Source organism: Scyliorhinus canicula, unplaced genomic scaffold (assembly GCF_902713615.1).
Source record: "Scyliorhinus canicula unplaced genomic scaffold, sScyCan1.1, whole genome shotgun sequence".
In the NCBI taxonomy this organism is placed as follows: domain Eukaryota; kingdom Metazoa; phylum Chordata; class Chondrichthyes; order Carcharhiniformes; family Scyliorhinidae; genus Scyliorhinus; species Scyliorhinus canicula.
This window is the reverse complement of record NW_024055500.1, coordinates 4,930,023-4,954,234: the sequence shown is the minus strand read 5'-3', so window position 1 is coordinate 4,954,234 and position 24,212 is coordinate 4,930,023. Positions and strand designations below refer to the sequence as shown.

Sequence of the window (24,212 nt, the reverse complement as noted above, 5' to 3'; positions counted from 1 at the left end):
CCCCCCCGCACACACTGTCCCTCACCCCCCACACACTGTCCCCCACACCCACACACACTGTCCCTCACCCCCCCCCCACACCCACACACACTGTCCCTCACCCCCCCCCTCCCCCCACACACTGTCCCTCACCCCCCCACACATTGTCCCTCACCCCCCCCCCACACACTGTCCCTCACCCCCCCCACACACTGTCCCTCACCCCCCCCACACACTGTCCCTCACCCCCCCCACACACTGTCCCTCACCCCCCCCACACCCACTGTCCCTCACTCCCCCCACACACTGTCCCTCACCCCCCCAGCACCCACACACACTGTCCCTCACCCCCACACACACTGTCCCTCACCCCCCACACACACTGTCCCTCACCCCCCCACACACTGTCCCTCACCCCCCCCACACACTGTCCCTCACCCCCCCCACACACTGTCCCTCACCCCCCCCACACACTGTCCCTCACCCCCCCCACACACTGTCCCTCACCCCCCCCGCACCCACACACACTGTCCCTCACCCCCCCCACACACTGTCCCTCACCCCCCCCGCACCCACACACACTGTCCCTCACCCCCCCCCACACACTGTCCCTCACCCCCCCCGCACCCACACACACTGTCCCTCACCCCCCCCACACACTGTCCCTCACCCCCCCCGCACCCACACACACTGTCCCTCACCCACACACTGTCCTTCACACCCCCCACACACTGTCCGTCACCCCCCGTACCCACACACACTGTCCCTCACCCACTTACCCCCGCACCTCATGCACACACACACACCTACAGATTCTTGTGCACACACCCCCAGATCCTCGTGCACTCTCACGCCCAGAGATCCTCGTGCACACACACACACCCAGAGATCCTTGTGCACACGCACACAGAGATGCTCACGCACACATCCAGAGATCCTCGTGGATGCACAGTGATCCTGTGCACGCATAGTGATCCTCATGCACACACACAGCCATCCTTGTGCACACACAGCCATCCTCGTGCACACACAGCCATCCTCGTGCACACACAGCGATCCTCGTGCACGCGCACAGTAATCCTCGCGCACACCCACCCAGAGATCCTCGTGCGCACACACCAGAGTTCCCCTTGTGCGCACACAGTGATCCTCGTGCGCACACACACAACGATCCTTGTGCGTGCACACACAGCGATCCTCGTGCACAAAAGCACAGCGATCCTCGTGCACACATGCAGTGATCCTCATGCACACAGGCACAGCGATCCTTGTGCACACTCGCACAGCAATCCTCGTGCACACTCGCACAGCAATCCTCGTGCACACACACACAGCGATCTGAGTGCACACACACACAGCGATCCTCAGGCACACACAAACACCCAGAGATCCTCGTGCGTGCACACACCGATCCTTGTGCGCACACACACAGATCCTCGTGCACACACACACAGATCCTCGTGCGCGCACACACACATCCTCGTGCGCACACACACACATCCTCGTGCACACACACAATCCTCATGCACACACACCGAGATCCTTGTGCACACGCACACAGAGATGCTCACGCACACATCCAGAGATCCTCATGCACGCACACAGCGATCCTCATGCACGCACACAGCCATCCTCGTGCACGTGCACAGCCATCCTCGTGCAGTGATCCTCGTGCACACATGCAGCGATCCTCGTGCACACGCACACACAGATCCTCCTGCGAGCGCGCACATCCTCGCTCACACAGTAATCCTCATGCACACACACCCAGAGATCCTCGTGCACACACACCCAGAGATCCTCGTGCAGACACCTACCCCCAAGATCCTCCTGCACACATATACCCAGTGACCCTCGTGCACACAAGCAGATCCTGATGCACACACCCACCCCGAGTTCCTCATGCACATCCACTCCCCCGTGATCCTCGGGCGCGCACACCCAGATCCTCATGCATACACCCAGATCCTTGTGCACACACCCAGATCCTCGTGCACACGCCCAGATCCTCATGCACACACCAGATCCTCGTGCACACACCCAGATCCTCGTGCACACTCCCAGATCCTCATGCACACACCCAGATCCTCGTGCACACACCCAGATCCTCGTGCACACACCCAGATCCTCGTGCACACCCACCCAGAGATCCTTGTGCACACACCCACCCAGAGATTCCCGTGCATACCAACCCAGAGCTCCTCATGCACACCAACCCAGAGCTCCTCGTGCACACCCACCCAGAGCTCCTCATGCACACCAACCCAGAGATCCTCGTGCATACCAACCCAGAGATCCTCGTGCATACCAACCCAGAGATCCTCGTGCATACCAACCCAGAGATCCTCGTGCATACCAACCCAGAGATCCTCGTGCATACCAACCCAGAGATCCTCGTGCAAACCAACCCAGAGATCCTCGTGCATACCAACCCAGAGATCCTCGTGCTTACCAACCCAGAGATCCTCGTGCATACCAACCCAGAGATCCTCGTGCATACCAACCCAGAGATCCTCGTGCACACACCCAGGTCCTGATGTTCTCACTCACCTGTTTTTGCTCCTCCCCCAGGCTGTCCCACATCGAGGCCACGATCTTGGAGACTTCCCCGAACGTGGCATTGGGGTTCTGTCCCTTGATGGCGGCCTGAGTGTCGCGGAAGAAGAGGGCGTAGGCCGAGACCGGCTTCTGAGGCTCGTTGGGATCTTTCTTCTTCTTCTTCTTGGGCCCCTTGGCCTTCTTGCTGGCCTCCAACACGGCTCGCTCCCTCTCCTCCACCGCGGCTCGTTCCTCCAGCACCGAACGCTTCTCTGTGACAATCTGCAAGGGAGAGGACAGTTACCGAGGGCGGAGGGAGAGCCGGGGGGGGGGGGAAAGAGACCCCGAGGGAGACAGAGAGCCCGAGGGAGAGACACAGAGCCCGAGGGGGAGACAGAGCCCAAGGGAGAGACACAGAGCCCGAGGGAAAGACACAGAGCCCCGAGGGAGAGACACAGAGCCCCGAGGGAGAGACACAGAGCCCGAGGGAGAGACACAGAGCCCGAGGGAGAGACACACAGCCCGAGGGAGAGACACAGAGCCCGAGGGAGAGACACAGAGCCCGAGGGAGACACAGAGCCCGAGGGGGAGACAGAGCCCGAGGGAGAGACACAGAGCCCGAGGGAGAGACACAGAGCCCGAGGGAGAGACACAGAGCCCGAGGGGGAGACAGACCCCGAGGGAGAGACACAGAGCCCGAAGGAGAGACACAGAGCCCGAGGGAGAGACACAGAGCCCGAGGGAGAGACACAGAGCCCGAGGGGGAGACAGACCCCGAGGGAGAGACACAGAGCCCGAGGGAGAGACACAGAGCCCGAGGGAGAGACACAGAGCCCGAGGGAGAGACACAGAGCCCGAGGGAGAGACAGAGACCGAGGGAGAGACACAGAGCCCGAGGGAGACACAGAGGCCGAGGGAGAGACACAGAGCCCGAGGGAGAGACAGAGACCGAGGGAGAGACACAGAGCCCGAGGGAGACACAGAGGCCGAGGGAGAGACACAGAGCCCGAGGGAGACACAGAGGCCGAGGGAGAGACACAGAGCCCGAGGGAGAGACACAGAGCCCGAGGGAGAGACACAGAGCCCGAGGGGGAGACACAGAGCCCGAGGGAGAGACACAGAGCCCGAGGGAGAGACACAGAGCCCGAGGGAGAGACACAGAGCCCGAGGGAGACACAGAGCCCGAGGGAGAGACACAGAGCCCGAGGGGGAGACACAGAGCCCGAGGGAGAGACACAGAGCCCGAGGGAGAGACACAGAGCCCGAGGGAGAGACACAGAGCCCGAGGGAGAGACACAGTGCCAGAGGGAGAGGGACAGAGCCCGAGGGAGAGACACAGCCCGAGGGAGAGACACAGAGCCCGAGGGAGAGACACAGAGCCCGAGGGAGACACAGAGACCGAGGGAGAGACACAGCCCGAGGGAGAGACACAGCCCGAGGGAGAGACAGAGCCCGAGGGAGAGACACAGAGCCCCGAGGGAGAGACAGAGACCGAGGGAGAGACACAGAGCCCGAGGGAGACACAGAGCCCGAGGGAGAGACACAGAGCCCGAGGGAGAGACACAGAGCCCGAGGGAGACAGAGCCCGAGGGAGAGACACAGAGCCCGAGGGAGACAGAGCCCGAGGGGGAGAAACAGAGCCCGAGGGAGAGACAGAGCCCGAGGGAGAGACACAGAGCCCGAGGGAGAGACAGAGTCCGAGGGAGAGACACAGAGCCCGAGGGAGAGACAGAGCCCCGAGGGAGAGACAGAGCCCGAGGGAGAGACAGAGCCCCGAGGGAGAGACAGAGCCCGAGGGGGAGACACAGAGCCCCGAGGGGGAGACACAGAGCCCCGAGGGGGAGACACAGAGCCCCGAGGGGGAGACACAGAGCCCCGAGGGGGAGACAGAGCCCGAGGGAGAGACAGAGCCTCGAGGGAGACAGAGCCCCGAGGGAGACAGAAGGCCCGAGGGGGCAGCGTACCCTCCTGACATCCTCCACCTCCTCCTCTTGGATGGAACTGGCCGGTGAGGGAGTGGCCGATTTCTGTTGCTCTGGAGAGTGAGTTTGCTGGAGGATGCTGCTGCTGCCCAGGGTCAGGCCCAGCTGGGAGCTGAGTTCCGAGTGATCGATGGTGGTCAGCTGACTGTGTGTGTACAGGGTCCGGTTCCCATCGGCCAGCGAGATATTCATGGTGAGCGGGGGCTCCTCCTGGGCGGTCACTGACTGCCCGAGATCCTGCAAGGAGAGAGAGGGAATGAGAGAGAGAGAGAGATACCCCTCCCGCGATGGAAAGGAGGGTGGCCAGAAAACCGCCTGACACCCGTTTGTACCATCGCCTGCCTGTTACTGGGCAGCACGTTGGCACAGTAGTTAGCACTGCTGCTTCGCAGCTCCAGGGTCCCAGGTTCGATTCCCGGGTTAGGGTCACTGTCTGTGCGGAGTCTGGACGTTCTCCCTCGTGTCTGTGTGGGTTTCCTCCGGGTGCTCCGGTTTCCTCCCACAGTCCAAAGACGCGCAGGTTAGGGTGGATTGGGCACCATCGATGCACGGGGGTATGGGGTAGAATACAAGACCAGGGATGTACTTCTGAGGCTATGGTCAGACCCCATTTGGAGTATTGTGAGCAGTTTGGGCCCCCGTATCTAAGGAAGGACGTGCTGGGGCCTTGGAAAGGGTCCAGAGGGAGGTTCACAAGAACGATACCTGGAATGAAGAGCTTGTCGTATGAGGAACGGTTGAGAACTCTGGGTCTGTACTCGGAGTTTAGAAGGATGAGGGGGGATCTTATTGAAACTTACAGGATACTGGGAGGCCTGGATATCATAGAATTTACAGCGCAGAAGAAGGCCATTCGGCCCATCGAGTCTGCACCGGCTCTTGGAAAGAGCACCCTACCCAAGGTCAACACCTCCACCTTAAGCCCATAACCCAGTAACGCCACCCAACACTAAGGGCAATTTTGGACACTAAGGGAAATTTATCATGGCCAATCCACCTAACCTGCACGTCCTTGGACTGTGGGAGGAAACCGGAGCACCCGGAGGAAACCCACGCACACACGGGGAGGACGTGCAGTCTCCGCACAGACAGTGACCCAAGCCGGAATCGAACCTGGGACCCTGGAGCTGTGAAGCAATTGTGCTATCCACAATGCTACCGTGCTGCCCAAATAGAGTGGACGTGGAGAGGATGTTTCCACTTGTAGGAAAAACTAGAAGCAGAGGATTCACCATCTCAGACTAAAGGGACGATCCTTTAAAACAGAGATGAGGAGGAATTTCTTCAGCCGGGGGTGGGTGAATCTGTGGAACTCTTTGCCGCAGAAGGCTGTGGAGGTGTAAGTTTTTGCAAACTGCATCAAAGGACCAAAATCAACTGGACATGTTGGAACAGTGCATTCCATTTTAAATGGGCAGATCAGGGCAGCACGGTAGCATTGTGGGTAGCACAATCGCTTCACGGGTCCCAGGTTCGATTCCCGGCTTGGGTCACTGTCTGTGCGGAGTCTGCACGTCCTCCCCGTGTTTGCGTGGGTTTCCTCCGGGTGCTCCGGTTTCCTCCCACAGTCCAAAGATGTGCGGGTTAGGTGGATTGGCCAGGCTAAATTGCCCTCAGTGTCCAAAATTGCCCTTAGTGTTGGGTGGGGTTACTGAGTTATGGGGATAGGGTGGAGGTGTTGACCTTGGGTAGGGTGCTCTTTCCAAGAGCCGGTGCAGACTCGATGAGCCGAATGGCCTCCTTCTGCACTGTAAATTCTATGACTATGATTAGATCAGCAGAAACCAGAGACATTGCAAGCTTTTTGTAAGGGCACGGATTAAAATCAAATGACATGATGGCACCTTGTGATTGGGGAACTTGATCACTTCAATTCTGTCAACAATCAGAAAGGCTTCCTTTGTTCTAGAACTCACCGGTGTGAGGGTCAGTGTTTGACCCATTCAGTCAAGTCTAAATACTTGTGATCTACATAAATGACCTGGAGGAAGGTATAGGTGGTCTGATTAGCAAGTTTGCAGATGATACTAAGATTGGTGGTTGCAGATAGCGAGGAGGACTGTCAGAGAATACAGCAAAATATAGATAGATTGGAGAGTTAGGCAGAGAAATGGCAGATGGAGTTCAATCCAGGCAAATGCGAGGTGATGTATTTTGGAAGATCTAATTCAAGAGTGGACTATATGGTCAATGGAAGGGTCTTGGGGAAAATTGATGTACAGAGAGATCTGGGAGTTCAGGTCCATTGTACCCTGAAGGTGGCAACGCAGGTCGATAGAGTGGTCAAGAAGGCATACAGCATGCTTGCCTTCATCGGACGGGGTATCGAGTCCAAGAGTCGGCAGGTCATGTTACAGTTGTATCGGACTTTGGTTAGGCCACATTTGGAATACTGCGTGCACTTCTGATCGCCACATTACCAGAAGGATGTGGATGCTTTAGAGGGTGCAGAGGAGGTTCACCAGGATGTTGCCTGGTATGGAGGGTGCTAGCTATGAAGAAAGGTTGAGTAGATTAGGATTGTTTTAGTTGGAAAGACGGAAGTTGAGGGGGGACCTGATTGAGGTCTACAAAATTATGAGAGGTATGGACAGGGTGGATAGCAACAAGCTTTTCCCAAGAGTGGGGGTCACGATTTCAAGGTGAGAGGGGGAATGTTTAAGGGAGATGTGCGTGGAAAGTTTTTCACACAGAGGGTGGTGGGTGTCTGGAACGCTTTGCCAGCGGAGGTAGTAGAGGCGGGCACGATAGCATTGTGGATAGCACAATTGCTTCACAGCTCCAGGGTCCCAGGTTCGATTCCGGCTTGGGTCACTGTCTGTGCGGAGTCTGCACGTTCTCCCCGTGTCTGCGTGGGTTTCCTCCGGGTGCTCCGGTTTCCTCCCACAGTCCAAAGATGTGCAGGTTAGGTGGATTGGCCATGATAAATTGCCCCTTAGTGTCGGGTGGGATAACTGGGTTATGGGGATAGGGTGAGGTGTTGACCTTGGGTAGGGTGCTCTTTCCAAGAGCCGGTGTGGACTCGATGGGCCGAGCGGCCTCCTTCTGCACTGTAAATTCTATGATAATCTATGATATATGAACGGGCGGGGAACAGACCTTGGAAAATAGGTGACAGGTTTAGATAAAGGATCTGGATCAGCACAGGCTGGGAGTGCCGAAGGGCCTGTTCCTGTGCTGTGATTTTCTTTGTTCTTGAAGAACTCTTCCCTCCTGCAAGAACTCCACTCTCCTAAAAGAAGCTCTCCTCCCTTGCCTGACACACGCTTCGCCTGGCTGAAAAGAGACCACGAGAAGTGAAGGAGCAACAGCCGCAAAGACCAGGCGGTTTGGAAGAAGATCGAAAGAAATCTGTGTCAACATTTTTCTTTAACTATCCTGTCCGTGGAGCGGTGAGTATATTCCTCCAGCTCACAGAAAACTCCCAATTAGTATAGCTAGTTGAGGTTTGGGGGGGTGGGTGAGTGAATGTATCTGTGTTTGCGTCGCTAATGTGTAAATTGTAAGAATTTTAGATTTGCCGTTCAGTCTCATGTTTTACACAGAGTATTTCATAATCGGTGTGTGTGTGTGTGGGTTAATCGGAGTTGCAGAAGACTTGATTTCTCTTGAATACATCAATTATTTTAAAACTACCATTATTGTAGCCTCATCCTTGCACTGTCTGGTCAAGTCACAATGATCGCCAGGACATAATCCCGTAGTCAAGGACCGGAAAAGGGAATCGGAGCGCTTCGAACACGCTCACTCAGAGCGGCTACTGGCCAGGAATAAACAGTGGTCCCTCTTTCTCTCTCTCTCGTGAAGGTGCACTCGTGGGGCGCTTCTGGGTGACATTTCACCATCACAGGAGAGAGACACCCACGGTTATCTGTGACCCCCATTACCGGCCTGTTGTGGAGTAAAGGAAACCCTTTTCGTTACAGAGGCCAATTCACTGAGTGTCTTTAAGACGGAGATCGATAGGTTCTTGATCAATAAGGGGATCAGGGGTTATGGGGAGAAGGCAGGAGAACGGGGGTGAGAAAAATATCAGCCATGATTGAATGGCGGAGCAGACTCGATGGGCCGAGTGGCCTAATTCTGCTCCCATGTAAGGTTGTGGGGGGGGGGGGGGGGTGGTTGTTGGGTTGCGGGTGTGGGGTGGATACATGGGTTTGAGTGGGGTGATCATTGCTCGGCACAGCATCGAGGGCCGAGGGGCCTGTTCTGTGCTGTACTGTTCTATGTCTTATGGTCTGATGTCTACCCTCATGATCTTCAATACGTCTCTCCTTGTTCTAAGCTCCCAATGTGTAGAGGGCTCCCCTCCCATCTCCTCAACCTCTCCTCGTACGAAGATCCCGCCACACCCGGGATCGATCCAGTGAACCTTCCTCCTCGATTTTATCCTGACTTTCCATATCCTTGTTGTCAAAATGCATCTCCTCATACTTCACGGCGTTGAACTGTATCTGCCGCCTGCCTGCCCAATCCGTCAACTTGTCTTTGCCCTTCTGAGGTTCCAGGTTATCCTCGCCAGAGCTAGTAGTGCCAGATGGGAATGCGAGCTGTGGGGAGGACACAGAGAGGTACGGACAGGTTGAGCGAGGGGGGGGGGGGGCATCTCGGTCTCCTCAGGAGGTCCCCACCATCACGGATGTCAGTCTTCAGCCAATACGATTCACTCCACACGATAACAAGAAACGGCTGAAGGCACTGGGTACGGCAACGGCTGTGGACCCTGACAATATCCCGGCAATAGGATTGAAGGCTCCAGAACTTGCTGCACCCCCCTCTCCCCACACCCCCCCACCCTAACCAAGGTGTTCCAGTGCAGCGACAACACTGGCATCTACCCGGCAATGTGCAAACTTGTCCAGGTGTGTCCTGTACACAAGAAACAGGACAAATCCAACCCGGCCAATTACCGCCCTATCGGCCTACTCTCCATCATCAGCAAAGTGATGGGAGGAGGCATCAAGCGGCACTTACTCAGCAATAACCTCACGGTCGCTCAGTTTAGGTTCCGCCCAGGGTCACTCAGCTCCTGACCTCATTACAGCCTTGGTTCAAACACGGACAAAAGAGCTGAATGCCAGAGGTGAGGTGAGAGTGACTGCCCTCGACATCCAGGCAGCATTTGACCGAGTGTGGCATCAAGGAGCCCGAGCTAAACTGGGGTCAATGGGAATCAGGGGGAAAACTCTCCGCTGGTTGGAGTCATACCCGGCACAAAGGAAGATGGTTGTGGTGGGTGGAGGTCAATCATCTCAGCTCCAGGGCATCACTGCAGGGGTTCCTCAGGGTAGGGTCCTCGGCCTAACCATCTCCAGCTGCTTCATCAATGACCTCCCTCCCATCATAAGGTCAGAAGTGGGGATGTTTGTGGATGACTGCACAATGTTCAGCACCATTCGCGACTCCTCAGATACTGAAGCCGTCCCTGTCCAAATGCAGCAAAACCTGGACAATATCCAGGCTTGGGGCTGACAAGGGGCAAGTTACATTCACGCCACACAAGCCCCAGGCAATGACCATCTCCTACAAGAGAGGATCTAACCATCGCCCCCTTGACCATTCAATGGCGTTACCATCGCTGAATCGCCCACATCCTGGGGGTTACCATTGATCAGAAACTGAACTGGACCCAGCCATATAAATACTGTGGCTACCAGGGCATGTCAGAGGCTGGGAATCCTGCGGAGAGTAACTCACCTCCTGACCCCCCCCCCCCCTCCCAAAGCCTGTCCACCATCGACAAGGACACAAATCAGGAGGGTGATGGGAGACTCTCCACTTGCCTGGATGAACGCGGCTCCCAACCGCACTCGAGAAGCTGGACACCATCCAGGACAAAGCAGCCCCGCTCCATCGACAGTTAAGTCCATAAGACAGGAAAGGAATCATAAACCATGCAAAGCAAACCTTTCTGCATATTTGAAAATGGACTTTTGTCGGCACATGACCCTCCAATCCTTTGGCTGCAATCCTGGGAACGTGAACCAGGAATAGCCGGACAACGCTCAACCTTCACCGTTGTGGAACCTCACCCCCATCGTTGTGTGGACCCCAATTGCACTCAATTAAAAATGGGAGCGTTGGGAGGTCTGTCTCTCCAGCCTGGACTTGTAACAAAGAGCCATTCGAAACTTGTTATACCAGCGGAGGCGCCAACAGCCACCATCGATCTCTGAAAGTGTGAGCAATGGATTTTGACCAGAGACACGGAAACGGATTCTGAACCGAAAACGGACTCGTCCACGGGCGAAGCTCCTCTGGGCGTTTGGAAAGGTTTCACGTTACATTCCCGGGCTCTCGGGCAAGTCTGCCTTTAACACCCAGCCTGACGACAGCACAGCAGGACTCCAGGGTGACCACAAAGCCTGCCTCAAGCCTGAATCTCCCCCCCCCCCCACCCCCCAAAGCCCGATTCTCTGGAAGATTCCTCCCATCGCTTGGAGACCGGTTCTGTCTGTACCAAGCTCATCACCAACCTTGAAGGAATTCAACAACTCCTGCCTTCAGCTAGCCCGCCTCCACGAACGAACACACTCTGACATCCAGGGCTCTGACATTCGCGCGCGTTCGTAACCACGTATAGTATTTTTGAAAGAGCAGAACTCGGATCTTTCCTGTGCCATCCGTTTGTGCGTGCAACGAGCATTCTCCCTGGTTTGAATGTATGAATAAACTATACTCCTGATTGAACCCGAATGAGCGTTTGCTACGAGTCACTTTCAAGACTGACCCCACAGAGGGTTTGACGAAACAAGCTATAACCTGTTTTAAGACTTCAAACACCCCACCTGGTGAGACACCAATGAAAATGAAGATTTCAGGCACTCTCTCGACACCATCCAGGACAAAGCAGCTCCGCTCGATCGACACGCTGACCACGAACATCCGCTCCCTCCACCCCCCCGACGCACAGCGGCAGCCGTGTGCACCGTCTACAAGACGCCCCGCGGGAACTCCTTCGACAGCACCTTCCAAACCCACGGCCCGTTACCGTCTAGAAGGACGAAGGGGGGTGGCAGACACACGGGGAACCCCCCCCCCACCACCTGGAGGTTCCCCTCCGAGTCACTCCCCATCCCGACTGGGGAATATATCGGCCGTTCCTTCACTGTGGCTGGGGTAGAATCCCGGGAACTCCCTCCCTAACAGCACGGTGGGTGTACTTACCCCACACGGGATCGCAGCTGGTTCAAAAATGGCGGCCTACCCACCACCACCTCCAGGGGGCAATTAGGGATTGAGAATAAACGCTGGGACCAGAATTTTGTATTAAATGCAGCGCGTTTACGTGATCTGGAAGGTGGTTCACACTCGACAGCCCTCTACTGTACTCCCTATACACACACACACACGACTGTGTGGCAAGATTTCACTCCAATTCAATCTATAAGTTTGCGGATGATACGACTGCGGTGGGTCGTATCTCAAGCAACGACAAATCAGATTACAGGAGGGAGATAAATCACTTGGTTGCACGGTGTACCGAAAACAACCTCTCTCTAAATGTGGGAAAGACTAAGGAACTGATCATCGACTTCAGGAAGCGCAGCACGACACACACTCCCATCAATATCTACGGCTCCGAAGTGGAGATGGTCGATAGCTTTAAGTTCCTGGGGGTCACCATCACCAACAGTCTGTCCTGGTCCACTCAACGTTGACGTCAAGAAAGCCCAACAACATCTCTACTTCCTAGGGAAGCTAAAGAAATTCGGCACGTCTGCATCGACTCTCACAAACTTCTACAGATGTGCGATAGAGAGCATCCTATCCGGCTGCATCACAGCCTGGTATGGCAATTGCTCGGCCCAAGATCGCAAGAAACTGCAGAGTGTGGTGAACTCAGCCCAACCCATCAGACAAGCTTGCCACCCCCACATTGATTCTGTCTACACCTCCCGCTGCCTCAGGGAGGCAGGCAGCATTATCAGAGACCCCTCCCACCCAGGCATTGCCTTCTTCCAGACCCTTCCATCAGGCAGGAGGTACAGAAGCCTGAAGACCCGCACATCCAGACACAGCTTCTTCCCCACAGCTACCAGACTCCTCAACGACTCCCCCTCGGACTGATTTGTTCCCTGTAAGAACACTATTCACAACGCCCTATGCTGCTCTTGCTCAAGTATTTGATTTGTTTGTCCCCTTGATCTGCACTGTAACCAATCACTGTTTGTCGATGTACCATTTGCCAATGTTCTCTGTTGATTATTCTTGTGTCGACTGCGTACGTACTGTGTACGTTCCCTCGGCCACATAAAAATACTTTTCACTGTACTTCGCCACATGTGACAATCAATATCAACAAATTAATTGGGGATTTTGGGTAAAACTTGATTGGGAAAATGCTCAGGAATGGGGCTGGAATGGGCAGGGGAGGGGGAGGGCAGGACAGGATATGTCCTGGGGATGAATGGCCTGTCCAAATGATTCGAAGGAAGCGACGATTGCAATAGAAAGCGACGCAGTACATCGCACGTTACCATGGACAGACTGCTGATCAGCTCACCACCCTGCTCGATGACCCCCTGTGACAGGGTCATGGGCAGGTCGAGGGGCGCGGAGGAGAACTGAGTGCTGAAGCCATTGTCCTGCGAGCTGGAAGGGTCCGTCAGGTCGAAGTGGCAGCTGACGTCCGCGGCGGCGAGCGAGGGGTCCGATTCCAGGGGCAGGGAGATGGGGGGAATCTCAAACTCCTCATCACCCAGACTGGGAGTGTGGAAGGTCTGTGGAGAAAGAAGGCACAGGGCGGTTAGAGACATGGGAACGCTCCCCAATCCTCCCACATCAAACACTCCCAGGACAGGTACAGCACGGGGTTAGATACAGAGTAAGGCTCCCTCTACACTGTCCACATCAAACACTCCCAGGACAGGTACAGCACGGGGTTAGATACAGAGTAAAGCTCCCTCTACAGTGTCCCCATCAAACACTCCCAGGACAGGTACAGCACGGGGTTAGATACAGAGTAAAGCTCCCTCTACACTGTCCACATCAAACACTCCCAGGACAGGGACAGCACGGGGTTAGATACAGAGTAAAGCTCCCTCTACACTGTCCCCATCAAACACTCTCAGGACAGGTACAGCAGGGGGTTAGATACAGAGTAAAGCTCCCTCTACACTGTCCCCATCAAACACTCCCAGGACAGGTACAGCACGGGGTTAGATACAGAGTAAAGCTCCCTCTACACTGTCCCCATCAAACACTCCCAGGACAGGTACAGCACCGGGTTAGATACAGAGTAAAGCTCCCTCTACACTGTCCCCATCAAACACTCCCAGGACAGGTACAGCACGGGGTTAGATACAGAGTAAAGCTCCCTCTACACCCCCATCAAACACTCCCAGGACAGGTACAGCACGGGGTTAGATACAGAGTAAAGCTCCCTCTACACTGTCCCCATCACACACTCCCAGGACAGGTACTGCACGGGGTTAGATACAGAGTAAAGCTCCCTCTACACCCCCATCAAACACTCCCAGGACAGGTACAGCACGGGGTTAGATACAGAGTAAAGCTCCCTCTACACTGTCCCCATCACACACTCCCAGGACAGGTACTGCACGGGGTTAGATACAGAGTAAAGCTCCCTCTACACTGTCCCCATCAAACACTCCCAGGACAGGTACAGCACGGGGTTAGATACAGAGTAAACCTGCCTCTACACTGTCCCCATCACACACTCCCAGGACAGGTACTGCACGGGGTTAGATACAGAGTAAAGCTCCCTCTACACTGTCCCCATCAAACACTCCCAGGACAGGTACAGCACGGGGTTAGATACAGAGTAAAGCTCCCTCTACACTGTACCCATCAAACACTCCCAGGACAGGTACAGCACGGGGTTAGATACAGAGTAAAGGTCCCTCCACACTGTCCCCATCAAATATTCCCAGGACAGGTACAGCACGGGGTTAGATACAGAGTAAAGCTCCCTCTACACTGTCCCCATCAAACACTCCCAGGACAGGTACAGCACGGGGTTAGATACAGAGTAAAGCTCCCTCTACACTGTCCCCATCAAACACTCCCAGGACAGATACAGCACGGGGTTAGATACAGAGTAAAGCTCCCTCTACACTGTCCCCATCAAACACTCCCAGGACAGGTACTGCACGGGGTTAGATACAGAGTAAAGCTCCCTCTACACTGTCCCCATCAAACACTCCCAGGACAGGTACAGCAGGGGGTTAGATACAGAGTAAAGCTCCCTCTACACTGTCCCCATCAAACACTCCCAGGACAGGTACAGCACGGGGTTAGATACAGAGTAAAACTCCCTCCACACTGTCCCCATCAAACACTCCCAGGGCAGGTACAGCACGGGGTTAGATACAGAGTAAAGCTCCCTCTACACTGTCCCCATCAAACACTCCCAGGACAGGCACAGCACGAGGTTAGATACAGAGTAAAGCTCCCTCTACACTGTCCCCAGCAAACACTCCCAGGACAGGTATGTGAATGCGAGTCTAATTCACTTGTCTCTCAGTCCGGAAGAAACGATCTCGAACACGTCCGTACTTCAGAATATTCTTTATTGCGATCGGGGCCGCTCTCTAAGAAACACCTCTCTGAGAGTGCCAAAGTCTTGCTCAAAGCAACCTTCTTTTATATGTGTTTTTAAGGGGTTGTCTCTTACATTCACTTGAGCTTTCCTCCAGTACAGATTACAGCTTGTTTTTACCAAATGTTTAGTACATGATTCATTTGTTATTGTCATATTTTCAATACATAATCTTACAGACATTGAGGTAGATATTGAGGTTATCTATTGGCACATGATAATGTAGCAGTTTTAGCTTAATAAGTAAATGTTAGCTATAATTGCAAGCGGCCCCCATATTTCATATCTCATCATCCGGCCATGCGCCTTGTTTCTCAAGGCTGTTTGGCTTATAGTCACACTCCCTTACCTTGAACATCCTTCAATGGCTTCAATAACATATTCTTTTAATTTGTGATGTTCCACCTGGCTCTTTCTGGCTATTAACCCTTGCTTCACATCCTCAGGTACAGCACGGGGTTAGATACAGAGTAAAGCTCACTCTGCACTGTCCCCATCAAACACTCCCAGGACAGGTACAGCACGGGGTTAGATACAGAGTAAAGCTCCCTCTGCACTGTCCCCATCAAACACTCCCAGGACAGGTACAGCAAGGGGTTAGATACAGAGTAAAGCTCCCTCCACACTGTCCCCATCAAACACTCCCAGGACAGGTACAGCACGGGGTTAGATACAGAGTAAAGCTCCCTCTACACTGTCCCCATCAAACACTCCCAGGACAGATACAGCACGGGGTAGATACAGAGTAAAGCTCCCTCTACACTGTCCCCATCAAACACTCCCAGGACAGGTACAGCACGGGGTTAGATACAGAGTAAAGCTCCCCCTACACTGTCCCCATCAAACACTCCCAGGACAGATACAGCACGGGGTTAGATACAGAGTAAAGCTCCCTCTCCACTGTCCCCATCAAACATTCCCAGGGCAGGTACAGCACGGGGTTAGATACAGAGTAAAGCTCCCTCTACACTGTCCCCATCAAACACCCCCAGGACAGGTACAGCACGGGGTTAGATACAGAGTAAAGCTCCCTCTACACTGTCCCCATCAAACACTCCCAGGACAGGTACAGCACGGGGTTAGATACAGAGTAAAGCTCCCTCTACACTGTCCCCATCAAACACTCCCAGGACAGGTACAGCACGGGGATAGATACAGAGTAAAGCTCCCTCTACACTGTCCCCATCAAACACTCCCAGGACAGGTACAGCACGGGGTTAGATACAGAGTAAAGCTCCCTCTACACTGTCCCCATCAAACCCTCCCAGGACAGGTACAGCACGGGTTAGATACAGAGTAAAGCTCCCTCTACACTGTCCCCATCAAACACTCCCAGGACAGGTACAGCACGGGGTTAGATACAGAGTAAAGCTCCCTCTACACTGTCCCCATCAAACACTCCCAGGACAGGTACAGCACAGGGTTAGATGCAGAGTAAAGCTCCGTCGACACTGTCCCCATCAAACACTCCCAGGGCAAGTACAGCACGGGGTTAGATACAGAGTAAAGCTCCCTCTACACTGTCCCCATCAAACCCTCCCAGGACAGGTACAGCACGGGGTTAGATACAGAGTAAAGCTCCCTCTACACTGTCCCCATCAAACACTCCCAGGACAGGTAGAGCACGGGGTTAGATACAGAGTAAAGCTCCCTCTACACTGTCCCCATCAAACACTCCCAGGACAGGTACAGCACGGGGTTAGATACAGAGTAAAGCTCCCTCTACACTGTCCCCATCAAACACTCCCAGGACAGGTACAGCACGGGGTTAGATACAGAGTAAAGCTCCCTCTACACTGTCCCCATCAAACACTCCCAGGACAGGTACAGCACGGGGTTAGATACAGAGTAAAGCCCCCTCTACACTGTCCCCATCAAACACTCCCAGGGCAGGTACAGCACGGGGTTAGATACAGAGTAAATCTCCCTCTACACTGTCCCCATCAAACACTCCCAGGACAGGTACAGCACGGGGTTAGATACAGAGTAAAGCTCCCTCTACACTGTCCCCATCAAACACTCCCAGGGCAGGTACAGCACGGGGTTAGATACAGAGTAAAGCTCCCTCTACACTGTCCCCATCAAACACTCCCAGGACAGGTACAGCACGGGGTTAGATACAGAGTAAAGCTCCCTCTATACTGTCCCCATCAAACACTCCCAGGGCAGGTACAGCACGGGGTTAGATACAGAGTAAATCTCCCTCTACACTGTCCCCATCAAACACTCCCAGGACAGGTACAGCACGGGGTTAGATACAGAGTAAAGCTCCCTCTACACTGTCCCCATCAAACACTCCCAGGACAGGTACAGCACGGGGTTAGATACAGAGTAAAGCTCCCTCTAAACTGTCCCCATCAAACACTCCCAGGACAGGTACAGCACGGGGTTAGATACAGAGTAAAGCTCCCTCTACACTGTCCCCATCAAACACTCCCAGGACAGGTACAGCACGGGGTTAAATACAGAGTAAAGCTCCCTCTACACTGTCGCCATCAAACACTCCCAGGGCAGGTACAGCACGGGGTTAGATACAGAGTAAAGCTCCCTCTACACTGTCCCCATCAAACACTCCCAGGACAGGTACAGCACGGGGTTAGATACAGAGTAAAGCTCCCTCTACACTGTCCCCATCAAACACTCCCAGGGCAGGTACAGCACGGGGTTAGATACAGAGTAAAGCTCCCTCTACACTGGCCCCATCAAACACTCCCAGGGCAGGTACAGCACGGGGTTAGATACAGAGTAAAGCTCCCTCTTACTGTCCCCATCAAACACTCCCAGGACAGGTACAGCACGGGGTTAGATACAGAGTAAAGCTCCCTCTACACTGTCCCCATCAAACACTCCCAGAACAGGTACAGCACGGGGTTAGATACAGAGTAAAGCTCCCTCTACACTGTCCCCATCAAACACTCCCAGGACAGGTACAGCACGGGGTTAAATACAGAGTAAAGCTCCCTCTACACTGTCCCCATCAAACACTCCCAGGACAGGTACAGCACGGGGTTAGATACAGAGTAAAGCTCCCTCTATACTGTCCCCATCAAACACTCCCAGGACAGGTACAGCACGGGGTTAGATACAGAGTAAAGCTCCCCCTACACTGTCCCCATCAAACACTCCCAGGACAGGTACAGCACGGGGTTAGATACAGAGTAAAGCTCCCTCTACACTGTCCCTATCAAACACTCCCTGGACAGGTACAGCACGGGGTTAGATACAGAGTAAAGCTCACTCTACACTGACCCCATCAAACACTCCCAGGACAGCTACAGCACGGGGTTAGATACAGAGTAAAGCTCTGTCTGCTCTGCCCAGCTCTCCTCTCCATTTTGGTTGCTCACCTCTGCTCCACTCAGGAATGGATGGCTGGAGTCAGTGATGGTCAGGTAGGCATCACCTCCACTGGGAAACTGTAAGAGAAAAGGAAAAGAGGCTTTTAGGGCAGAAGCCATTTCGCGAGACAAAAGTTAATATCAGTGGAGGCCTTCGTGCTCTCGCTGTGCAGCTAATGGCGATGTGATAGAACATCTCTGTCCCACCGCTGGCAAAATAACACAATGCAGGTGTCGCACAGTCAGAGGGTCAGTACTGAGGGAGTGCCGCACTGTCAGAGGGTCAGTACTGAGGGAGTGCCGCACTGTCAGAGGGTCAGTACTGAGGGAGCGCTGCACTGTCAGAGGGTCAGTACTGAGGGAGTGCCGCACTGTCAGAGGGTCAGTATTGAGGGAGTGCTGCACTGTCAGAGGGTCAGTACTGAGGGAGTGCTGCACTGTCAGAGGGTCAGTACTGAGGGAGTGCCGCACTGTCAGAGGGTCAGTACTGAGGGAGTGCTGCACTGTCAGAGGGTCAGTACTGAGGGAGTGCTGCACTGTCAGAGGGTCAGTACTGAGGGAGCGCCGCACTGTCAGAGGGTCAGTACTGAGGGAGCGCTGCACTGTCAGAGGGTCAGTACTGAGGGAGTGCTGCACTGTCAGAGGGTCAGTACTGAGGGAGTGCCGCACTGTCAGAGGGTCAGTACTGAGGGAGTGCCGCACTGTCAGAGGGTCAGTACTGAGGGAGTGCTGCACTGTCAGAGGGTCAGTACTGAGGGAGTGCCGCACTGTCAGAGTGTCAGTACTGAGGGAGTGCCGCACTGTCACAGGGTCAGTACTGAGGGAGTGCCGCACTCTCAGTGGGTCAGTACTGAGGGAGTGCCGCACTGTCAGAGGGTCAGTACTGAGGGAGTGCCGCACTGTCAGAGGGTCAGTACTGAGGGAGCGCTGCACTGTCAGAGGGTCAGTACTGAGGGAGTGCCGCACTGTCAGAGGGTCAGTACTGAGCGAGCGCTCCACTGTCAGAGGGTCAGTACTGAGGGAGTGCCGCACTGTCAGAGGGTCAGTACTGAGGGAGTGCCGCACTGTCAGAGGGTCTGTACTGAAGGAATGCCGCGCTGTCAGAGGGTCAGTACTGAGGGAGTGCCACACTGTCAGAGGGTCTGTACTGAGGGAATGCCGCGCTGTCAGAGGGTCAGTACTGAGGGAGTGCCGCACTGTCAGAGGGTCAGTACTGAGGGATTGCTGCACTGTCAGAGGGTCAGTACTGAGGGAGTGTCGCACTGTCAGAGGGTCAGTACTGAGGGAGTGCCGCACTGTCAGAGGGTCAGTACTGAGTGAGCGCCGCACTGTCAGAGGGTCAGTACTGAGGGAGTGTCGCACTGTCAGAGGGTCAGTACTGAGGGAGTGCCGCACTGTCAGAGGGTCAATACTGAGGGAGTGCCGCACTGTCAGAGGGTGAGTACTGAGGGAGTGCTGCACTGTCAGAGGGTCAGTACTGAGGGAGTGCCGCACTCTCAGAGTGTCAGTACTGAGGGAGCGCCGCACTGTCAGAGGGTCAGTACTGAGGGAGCGCCGCACTGTCAGAGGGTCAGTACTGAGGGAGTGCCGCACTGTCAGAGGGTCAGTACTGAGGGAGTGCCGCACTGTCAGAGGGTGAGTACTGAGGGAGTGCTGCACTGTCAGAGGGTCAGTACTGAGGGAGTGCCGCACTCTCAGAGTGTCAGTACTGAGGGAGCGCCGCACTGTCAGAGGGTCAGTACTGAGGGAGTGCCGCACTGTCAGAGGGTCAGTACTGAGGGAGTGCCGCACTGTCAGAGGGTCAGTACTGAGGGAGTGCCGCACTGTCAGAGGGTCAGTACTGAGAGAGTGCCGCACTGTCAGAGGGTCAGTACTGAGGGAGTGCCGCACTGTCAGAGGGTCAGTACTGAGGGAGTGCCGCACTGTCAGAGGGTCAGTACTGAGGGAGCGCTGCACTGTCAGAGGGTCAGTACTGAGGGAGTGCTGCACTGTCGGAGGGTCAGTACTGAGGGAGCGCCGCACTGTCAGAGGGACAGTACTGAGGGAGTGCTGCACTGTCAGAGGGTCAGTACTGAGAGAGTGCTGCACTGTCAGAGGGTCAGTACTGAGGGAGTGCCGCACTGTCAGAGGGTCAGTACTGAGGGAGTGCCGCACTGTCAGAGGGTCAGTACTGAGGGAGTGCCGCACTGTCAGAGGGTCAGTACTGAGGGAGTGCCGCACTGTCAGAGGGTCAGTGCTGAGGGAGCGCCGCACTGTCAGAGGGTCAGTATTGAGGGAGTGCCGCACTGTCAGAGGGTCAGTACTGAGGGAGCTCCGCACTGTCAGAGGGTCAGTACTGAGGGAGTGCCGCACTGTCAGAGGGTCAGTATTGAGGGAGTGCCGCACTGTCAGAGGGTCAGTACTGAGGGAGTGCCGCACTGTCAGAGGGTCAGTACTGAGGGAGTGCTGCACTGTCAGAGGGTCAGTACTGAGGGAGTGCCGCACTGTCAGAGGGCCCGTACTGAGGGAGTGCCGCACTGCCAGAATTGAGGGAGTGCTGCACTGTCGGATGGTCAGCGCTGTGGGTGTCGACCGGACTCCTGCGGGACTCCGTCTCGGCCGGCTGCCGGCCTCCCTCGACAGGGCGTTCCCCCTCTGCCTCCGCTCACGGGATCTTGCTGTGCGCCGACCATGGCGCTCGCTTCCGTCCAAAACAGCCCTCTGTAACCCCCCCCAGCACCCCAAATCGCCGGCCGGGCTCGATTCACCTACACCTCACCCCCGACCCAAAATGCCTGCGGGATCTTGCTGTGCACCGAACTACGGTCAACCCTTCCGTTACGGGACGACCCGTTTTCCCCTCCGTCCCTCTCTGGGAGGGGCAATAATGGGGGGGGGGGGGTTGGTTGGTGGGGGGGGGGAAGAGGAGACCCCCTCCTCACTGCCCCTCCCCCCCCACAAATTGTACTGCCCCTGGTGGGGGAAGGGGGATTTGTCCCCTGTTTGTGGGGGGGGGGGGGGGGGGGGGGTTGGGGGAGAAGTCCCTCCCCCTGTGGGGGGGGGTGAGAAGCCCCTCCCCCTGTGGGGGGGGGTTTGATTTGAGAACCCTGCCCATCCCCCCTCTCCCTCACCCTCTCCCTCACCTCCATCTTGTCTCCCTTCTCCCTCCCAGTCCACCCTCGCCCCGAACAAAGATGGCCGCCCCCTCGCCAACCCCACCAGGAGCGGCCGTCGCCGCCCCGCACAAAGATGGCCCCCCTCCGGAACCGTTGCGCGGCATCCGGTAAGGAGGAGTTAGACGTGTCCTACCAATGGTAGGCGGAAATGCGTCATTTCCCATCCTTTCCCGCCCCGCCTCCATTGGGGACACCGTCCAATCAGCGCCGCCTCCCTTTGAATGACGGGGGTGCTGACCAATGCACGTGTTGTTCCCCCCCCGAACTCGTAGGTTGATGCCCCCTATCTTGATTGACGTTCTGCTCAGCAAATGGCCGGCGAGCGTTGCTTGATGGACAGCCCTCCCAGCCATTGGAGGGGCATGGAAGGCGGGGTTATAGGGGCACCGGACCAATGGGAGATGGAGTGGGCGATGACGGTGCTGACAGCCAATGGGAGGCGTGGCTGTCGATGGGTGACGGATGACCGCACCATTTGCAGGCGGGGTGGGCGTTGACGGAGCTGACAGCCAATGGAAAGCGTGGGTGCGCTTGAGTGACGGGGCACCGCCCCAATTGGAGGTGGTGTGGTCGGTGACGGAGCTGCCAGCCAATGGGAGGCGTGGGTGCGGTTGAGTGACGGGTTGAGCCGCCATTGGAAGGCGTGGGTGGGCGGGTCCAGCGGAGGAGCACAGCTGGATCGCCAGGCCGCCATGTCGTACGCCTATCTCTTCAAGTACATCATCATCGGCGACACGGGTGAGCGCGGGCAGCCCGTGTGTGTATATTTGTGTGTGTGTGTGTGGTGGGGGTGGAGTCGGGGCGATAGCGTCGGTCCGGAGAGGGAAAGGGCGGGGGGGAGGGGTGTGTGAGTGTCCCGTCACCGCCGCCTCCCGGGGCCTCCGGCCGCCGACGTGGCGAAACAAGATGGCGGCGCCCACCGGGTCTTCTCCAAGATGGCGGCCATCAGGACCCGACACGTCACTTCCGCTTCCCTTCCCCTCTCCCCGCAGCTGGCCGGCGCCTTTGCCTGCTTGGAAACCAGCAATCATCTGGGATGTCAAGGAAAAAGGGTGGGAATTGCTCCTGACCCTCCCCCACCATCCCCTCACTTATTCACTCCTCAACATATCTTGGAGAATCAGCACCATTGGGAACACTGGGTGCATAGGAAGATCCCAGGAGCAACCTCCCAGATTTTTTTATTGGTTGGATGGGGTGGGGTTCATTTCTAGCCCCCACCCCCCAAAGATGTTCTTGATACTGCCTTTGCCGCCGTCTGTTCGGCCGAGTTCCGTTGGCCGGCCTCAGTTTCTCGTGCTCATCCAAACCCTTGTCAATTGTGGTGAGAGTTCACGCCCCGGCGGGCAGCGACCTCCCCATCGGACTTTCGAACGGGCCTGCCTCGTCTTAATCGTAGAATTGACAGTGTGGAAGGAGGCCATTCGGCCCATCGAGTCTGCACCGACCCACTTAAACCCTCACTTCCACCCTATCCCCGTAACCCAATAACCCCTCCTAACCTTTTTTGGACACTAAGGGCAATTTACCCTGGCTAATCCACCTAACCTGCACATCTTTGGACTGTGGGAGGAAACCGGAGCACCCGGAGGAAACCCAGGAAGACACGGGGAGAACGTGCAGACTCCGCACAGACAGTGACCCAGCGGGGAATCGAACCTGGGACCCAGACGCTGTGAAGCCACAATGCTAGCCACTTGTGCTGTCCACTTGACATGTGACAATGATAAATTAAAATCAAAAGGGTTTTCCTCAACTCCTTCTGAATCTCCTGCCCCAACCTTAAATCTGTTCTCCCTAATCATTGACCACTCCACTAAGTGGAAAGGTTTCTTCCTGTCTGCCTTATCTATGCCCCTGAATTTTTTATACACCTCGCTCAAGTCCCTTCTCTACTCCAAGAAAAACAACATTCGCCTAACCAGCCTCTGTTCATCGCTGAAACGCTCCAGCCCAGGCAATATCCTGGTGAATCTCCTCTGAACCCTCTCTAACCCTTCCTATAGTGTGACGATGAGAACTACGCACAGTACTCCAATATACATTGACGATCTGGAGGAAGGAACTGAAGGCACTGTTGCTAAGTTTGCAGATGATTCAAAGATCTGTAGAGGGACGGATAGTATTGAGGAAGCAAGGGGGCTGCAGAAGGATTTGGACAAGCTAGGAGAGTGGGCAATGAAGTGGCAGATGGAACACAATGTGGGAAAGTGTGAGGTTATGCACTTTGGAAGGAGGAATTTAGGCACGGACTATTTTCTAAATGGGGAAATGCTTCGGAAATCAGAAGCACAAAGGGACTCGGGAGTCCTTGTTCACGATTCTCTGAAGGTTAACGTGCAGGTTCAGTCGGCAGTTAGGAAGGCAAATGCAATGTTAGCATTCATGTCGAGAGGGCTAGAATACAAGACCAGGGATGTACTTCTGAGGCTGTATAAGGCTCTGGTCAGACCCCATTTGGAGTATTGTGAGCAGTTTTGGGCCCCCGTATCTAAGGAAGGATGTGCTGGGGCCTTGGAAAGGGTCCAGAGGGAGGTTCACAAGAACGATCCCTGGAATGAAGAGCTTGTCGTATGAGGAACGGTTGAGGACTCTGGGTCTGTACACGTTGGAGTTTAGAAGGATGAGGGGGTATCTTATTGAAACTTACAGGATA

The 24,212-nt window shown here is 55.4% G+C and overlaps 2 protein-coding genes across 2 annotated transcripts in view; both read right to left on the bottom strand.

Moving 5' to 3' along the window:
- The window catches only part of LOC119960450 (leishmanolysin-like peptidase 2), a 34,959-nt gene extending 32,554 nt beyond the window's left edge, over positions 1 to 2,405 (bottom strand). Inside the window, exon 1 of the mRNA XM_038788174.1 lies at positions 2,172 to 2,405. Within this exon, the coding sequence (XP_038644102.1) occupies positions 2,172 to 2,405 (234 nt within the window). The remainder of the gene's footprint in view (positions 1 to 2,171) is intronic.
- A 22-nt stretch (positions 2,406 to 2,427) lies between these two features.
- Positions 2,428 to 21,608, bottom strand: tox4b (TOX high mobility group box family member 4 b). The gene is made up of 5 exons (XM_038788173.1): positions 21,524 to 21,608; positions 18,411 to 18,479; positions 12,980 to 13,222; positions 4,482 to 4,736; positions 2,428 to 2,799 (listed from the first exon to the last, which is right to left on the bottom strand). Exons 1-5 carry the CDS (start codon positions 21,527 to 21,529, stop codon positions 2,428 to 2,430), a joined length of 945 nt encoding a protein of 314 aa, XP_038644101.1. The 5' UTR covers positions 21,530 to 21,608.
- Between the last annotated feature and the right edge of the window lie 2,604 nt (positions 21,609 to 24,212).

Excerpts from the sequence above, each read along its gene's own strand:
- tox4b (XM_038788173.1), bottom strand. Across the intron at positions 4,737-12,979 it reads TGATCAGCAGTCTGTCCATG|GATCTCGGGCAGTCAGTGAC; the intron begins GTAACGTGCGAT and ends CTCTCCTTGCAG. Across the intron at positions 2,800-4,481 it reads AGGTGGAGGATGTCAGGAGG|ATTGTCACAGAGAAGCGTTC; the intron begins GTACGCTGCCCC and ends TCTCCCTTGCAG.